At 48.8% G+C, this 6,149-nt stretch overlaps 1 protein-coding gene across 1 annotated transcript in view; it reads left to right on the top strand.

Annotated features, from left to right (window-relative positions):
* LOC112071229 (rho GTPase-activating protein 12-like) overlaps positions 1–6,149 on the top strand; it is a 47,448-nt gene that overhangs the window by 34,047 nt on the left and 7,252 nt on the right. Inside the window, 1 exon segment of the mRNA XM_070439311.1 lies at positions 2,022–2,099. Within this exon segment, the coding sequence (XP_070295412.1) occupies positions 2,022–2,099 (78 nt within the window).

Raw genomic sequence — 6,149 nt, 5'->3', positions numbered from 1 at the left:
ACGGACGCAGGCAATGAGGCAGTGATCTCTGAGAACCTGGTTGAAGACAGCAGAGGTGTATTTGGAGGGCAGGTTGGTTAGGATGATATCTATGAGGGTGCCCGTGTTTACGGATTTGGGGTTGTYCCTGGTAGGTTCATTGATAATTTGAGTGAGATTGAGGGCATCAAGTTTAGATTGTAGGACGGCCGGGGTGTTAAGCATGTCCCAGTTTAGGTCACCTAACAGCAGGAGCTCTGAAGAAAGATGGGGGGCAATCAATTCACATATGGTGTCCAGGGCACAGCTGGGGGCAGAGGGAGGTCTATAGCAGCGACAACGGTGAGAGACTTGTTTCTGGAAAGGTGAATTTTTAAAAGTAGGAGCTCAAATTGTTTGGGCACAGACCTGGATAGTATGACAGAACTCTGCAAGCTATCTCTGCAGTAGATTGCAACTCCGCCCCCTTTGGCAGTTCTATCTTGTCGGAAAATGTTATAGTTAGGGATGGACATTTCAGGGTTTTTGGTGGTCTTCCTAAGCCAGGATTCAGACACAGCTAGGACATCCGGGTTGGCAGAGTGTGCTAAGGCAGTGAATAAAACAAACTTAGGGAGGAGGCTTCTAATGTTAACATGCATGAAACCAAGGCTTTTACGGTTACAGAAGTCAACAAATGASAGCGCCTGGGGAATGGGAGTGGAGCTAGGCACTGCAGGGCCTGGATTAACCTCCACATCACCAGAGGAARGGAGGAGGAGTAGGATAAGGGTACAGCTAAAGGCTATAAGAACTGGTCGTCTAGTACGTTCGGAACAGAGAGTAAAAGGAGCAGGTTTCTGGGCACYGTAGAATAGACTCAAGGCATAATGTACAYACAAAGGTATGGTAGGATGTGAATACAGTAGAGTGACGAAGAGAGAGATAATGTCCCTAGAAACATAATTTAATTCAGGTGWGGTCACCGCATGTGTGGGATGTGGAACTAAAGAGTTAACTAAGGCGTATTGAGCAGGGCTAGAGGCTCTACAGTGAAATAAGGCAATAATTACTAACCAAGACAGCAATGGACCAYGCATATTGACATTAGGGAGAGGCATGCGTAGCCGAGTGATCATAGGGGTCCAGTGAGTGGCTCGGGCCAGAGACATGGCGATTCTGGCAGCTAGCAGGCCGGAGCTAGCAATCTAGCAGAAGGGCCTTAGAGGGACATCGCGTCAGAAGAAAGTCATTTGTAGCCCCCTCGTGCTGTCATGTCTGCAGACCAGTCGTCATGGATCAGCAGGGCTCCGTGTGGTAAAAAGGTCCAAGCCAATTGGCAGAATAGGTATATTGGCCAAAGAATTTGTCCGATGGGCCTCTTAAGCTAACAGTCCGATATGCTCTAGACAGCTAGTGGGCCGCGGCTAGCAGATGGGCATTCAGGGGACGTCGCGACGGAGGAGCCAGTTGATAAACCCCCTCGGGCAAATTACGTCGGTAGTTCAGTCGTGATGGGTTGGCGGGGGTCCAGGCTGAATGGCAAAATAGGTATTGTAGCCCAAGGAGTGGCTGATGGACCTCTTCGGCTACCCGGAAGATGGGTCTAGCAAGGCTAGCTCCAGGCTAATTGGTTCTTGCTTCGGGACAGAGACGTTAGCCAGGAGTGGCCACTCAGATAGCAGCTGCGATGATCCAGGTGAAAAGGTGCAGAGCTTGCGGTAGGAATCCGGAGATATGGAGAAAAATAGCTTCTGTTGGGGTTCCGGTTCAGAAGTAAAGAAATAGCAGATCCATACCACATTGGATGAGGCGGATTGCAGGAGAGTATGTTGAAGTTGTGTTTAAGAAAAATGTCAAAAATAATGCGAAGAAAAAAGATATATACATGGGACACGACAAGACGACGACAAAAAGAAGTCTGACTGCTACGCCATCTTAGATCACATGTCCTATGAAAAACAGTAACTAAATATGTAAGGGTATCAGACCGTCAATCTCCTATATAAAACTGTGAATGGTTGTGTGATGGTGCATGTTCTTCTGTGTTCCTCTGTCTGAAGCTCTGAATGTGGACGGGCTGTACAGAGTGAGTGGGAACCTGGCTGTCATCCAGAAACTACGCTTCGCTGTCAATCATGGTAGGTGCTACTGTCCTCTCTCTTCACTGTCAATCATGGTAGGTNTGGCTGTCATCCAGAAACTACGCTTCGCTGTCAATCATGGTAGGTGCTACTGTCCTCTCTCTTCACTGTCAATCATGGTAGGTTCTACTGCTACCACTGTCCTCCTCTCTCTTCACTGTCAATCATGGTAGGTGCTACTGTCCTCTCTTCACTGTCAATCATGGTAGGTACTACTGCTACTGTCCTCTCTCTTCACTCTTTCTCTCGTCACTGTCAATAGAAAATGGCAGCAGTTTTACGGGCGCCTAACCAATTGTGTTATTATGTGTTTTTTTCGTGTTATTTCTTATTTTGTACATAATGTTTCTGCCACCATGTCTTACGCCAAAAAAGAGCTTCTGGATATCAGGACAGGACAACGATCAATCACCTTGGATTAGACAAAGACTTTTTCTTCAACAAGCAGAACGCACAGGATGTATTTCAGACACCCGACAAGGCCGAAATCCCCGTCATTGGCAAGAGAAAGAGACGCAGGTACAGAAGACACAGGACTGGGTGACGCAGGTACAGAAGACACAGGGCGGGGTGCCTCGTAAGGATCCAGCGACGGCGAGTGGGAAATCTGCCTTTACTATCAGTATTACTTGCCAACGTACAATCATTGGAGAATAAATTAGACGAGGTACGATCAACAAGTATCCTACCTTAGATTTTGCCCGCCTGAAGTAGTATTTCATGATTAGCTGTAGACCACACTATTTGCCAAGACAGTTTTCATCTGTATTTTTCATGGCTGTTTATTTACCACCACAGACGGATGCTGGCACTAAGACCGCACTCAGTCAGCTGTATAAGAAATAAGCAAAAAGGAACTCACTCACCCAGAGGCGGCGCTCCTAGTGGCCGAGGACTTTAATGCAGGGAAACTTAAATCAGTTTTACCTCATTTGTATCAGCATGTTAAATGCGCAACCTGTGGGGAAATTATTCTAGATCACCTGTACTCCACACACAGAGACTTGTACAAAGCTCTCCCTCGCCCTCCATTTGGCAAATCTGACCATAATTCTATCCTCCTGATTCTCCTCCTCCGCGACAATAGTATACGGGCCGCGGCTAGCAGATGGGCATTCAGGGACGTCGCGACGGAGGAGCCAGTTGATAAACCCCCTCGGGCAATTACGTCGGTAGTTCAGTCGTGATGGGTTGGCGGGGGTCCAGGCTGAATGGCAAAATAGGTATTGTAGCCCAAGGAGTGGCTGATGGACCTCTTCGGCTACCGGAAGATGGGTCTAGCAAGGCTAGTCCAGGCTAATTGGTTCTTTGCTTCGGGACAGAGACGTTAGCCAGGAGTGGCCACTCGATAGCAGCAGCTAGCTGCGATGATCCAGGTGAAAAGGTGCAGAGCTTGCGGTAGGAATCGGAGATATGGAGAAAAATAGCTTCTGTTGGGGTTCCGGTTCAGAAGTAAAGAAATAGCAGATCCATACCACATTGGATGAGGCGGATTGCAGGAGAGTATGTTGAAGTCGTAAAAAATGTAAAAATATAAAAAGATATATACATGGGACACGACAAGACGAGACAAAAAGAAGTCTGACTGCTACGCCATTCTGATCACATGTCCTATGAAAAACAGTAACTAAATATGTAAGGGTATCAGAACGTCATCTCCTATTAAAACTGTGAATGGTTGTGTGATGGTGCATGTTCTTCTGTGTTCCTCTGTCTGAAGCTCTGAATGTGGACGGGCTGTACAGAGTGAGTGGAACTGGCTGTCATCCAGAAACTACGCTTCGCTGTCAATCATGGTAGGTGCTACTGTCCTCTTCTCTTCACTGTCAATCATGGTAGGTACTACTGCTACTGTCCTCCTCTCTTTCTTCACTGTCAATCATGGTAGGTGCTACTGTCCTCTCTCTCCCACTCTCTCTCTTCGTCACTTGCTCAATAGAAATGGCAGCAGTTTTACGGGCGCCTAACCAATTGTGTTATATGTGTTTTTTCGTGTTATAATGTTCTTGTCCACCATGTCTTACGCAAAAAAGAGCTTCTGGATATCAGGACAGCGATCAGATCACCTTGGATTAGACAAAGACTTTTTTCTTCAACAAGCAGAACACAGGATGTATTTCAGACACCCGACAAGGGCCGAAATCCCGTCATTGGCAAGAGAAAGAGACGCGGGTACAGAGGACACAGGGCGGGTGACGCAGGTACAGAGACACAGGACTGGGGTGACACAGGTACAGAAGACACAGGGCGGGTGACGCAAGTACAGAGGACACAGGGCGGAGGGTGACGCAAGTACAGAGGACACAGCGGGCGGGTGACGCAAGTACAGAGGACACAGGCGGGTGACGCAGGTACAGAGGACAACAGGGCGGCGGTGACGCAGTTACAGAGGACACAGGACTGGGTGACGCAGGTTATAGAGGACACAGGCGGGGTGACCAGGTATAGAGGACCACAGGCGGGGTGACGCAGGTAAGAGGACACAGGGCGGGGTGACGCGGGTACAGAGGACACAGGGCGGGGTGACGCAGGTACAGAGGAACACAGGGCGGGGTGAACGCGGGTACAGAGGACACAGGGCGCGGTGACGCAGGTATAGAGGACACAGGGCGGGGTGACGCAGGTCCAGAGACACAGGGCGGGGTGACGCAGGTATTAGAGGAACACCAGGGCGGGGTACGCGGTAAGAGGACACAGCGGGCGGTGGGTGACGCAAGTACAGAGGACACAGGGCGGGGTGGCGCGGGTACAGAGGACACAGGGCGGGGTGACGCAGGTACAGAGGGGACACAGGACGGGGGGACGCAGTACAGAGGACACAGGACGGGGTTGACGCAGGTACAGAGGACACAGGACTGGGTGACGCAGGTACAGAGACACAGGGCGGGTGACGCGTAAGGATCCACCGACGGCGAGTGGGAAATCTGCCTTTACTATCAGTATTACTTGCCAACGTACAATCATTGGACAATAAATTAGACGAGGTACGAATCACAAGTATCCTACGGACATCAACGTATATAGATTTTGCTCCGCCTGAAGTAGAGTATTTCATGATTAGCTGTAGACCACACTATTTGCCAAGACAGTTTTCACTGTATTTTTCATGGGCTGTTTATTTACCACCACAGACGGATGCTGGCACTAAAGACCACACTCAGTCAGCAGTATAAGAAAATAAGCAAAAAAGGAACCACTCACCCAGAGGCAGCGCTCCTAGTGGCCGAGGACTTTAATGCAGGGAAACTTAAATCAGTTTTTACCTTATGTTACTCTTATGATCACCTTTACTCCACACACAGAGATGTTTACAAAGCTCTCCCTCGCCCTCCATTTTGACAAATCTGACCATAATCTATCCTGCTGATTCCTGCTTACAAGCAAAAAATTAAAGCAGGAAAGCACCAGTGACTCGGTCTTATAAAAAAGTGGTCAGATGAAGCAAATGCTAAACTACAGGACTGTTTTGCTATCACAGACTGGAATATGTTCCGGATTTCCTCGATGGCATTGAGGGACACCACATCAGTCACTGGCTTTTATCAATAAGTGCATCGAGGACGTCGTCCCCACAGTGACTGTACGTACATACCCCACCAGAAGCCCTGGATTACAGACAACATTCGCACTGAGCTAAAGGGAGAGCTGCCGCTTCTAACCCAGAAGCTTATAAGAAATCCTGCTTGCCCTCTCCGACAAACCATCAAACAGGCCAAGGTCAATACAGGCTAAGATTGAATCGTACTACACCGGCTCCAACGCTCGTCTTTATGAGCTGCAAACTATTATAGACTACAAAGGGAAGAACAGCCACGAGTGCCCAGTGACACAACCTACCAGACGAGCTAAATCACTCTATGCTCGCTTCAAGAAAGCAACACTGAGGCATGCATGAGAGCATCAGCTGTTCCGATGACTCTTGTGATCACATTCTCCGTAGCCGACAGTGAGTAAGACCTTTAAACAGGTCAACATTCACAAGGCCGCTGGGCCAGACGGATTACCAGGACGTGTGATCTGGGCATTTGCTGACCAACTGCGATGGTC

The sequence above is a fragment of the Salvelinus sp. IW2-2015 genome, unplaced genomic scaffold, assembly GCF_002910315.2.
Source record: "Salvelinus sp. IW2-2015 unplaced genomic scaffold, ASM291031v2 Un_scaffold1551, whole genome shotgun sequence".
Taxonomy (NCBI): domain Eukaryota; kingdom Metazoa; phylum Chordata; class Actinopteri; order Salmoniformes; family Salmonidae; genus Salvelinus; species Salvelinus sp. IW2-2015.
This window is presented reverse-complemented; position numbering and strand designations above follow the sequence as displayed.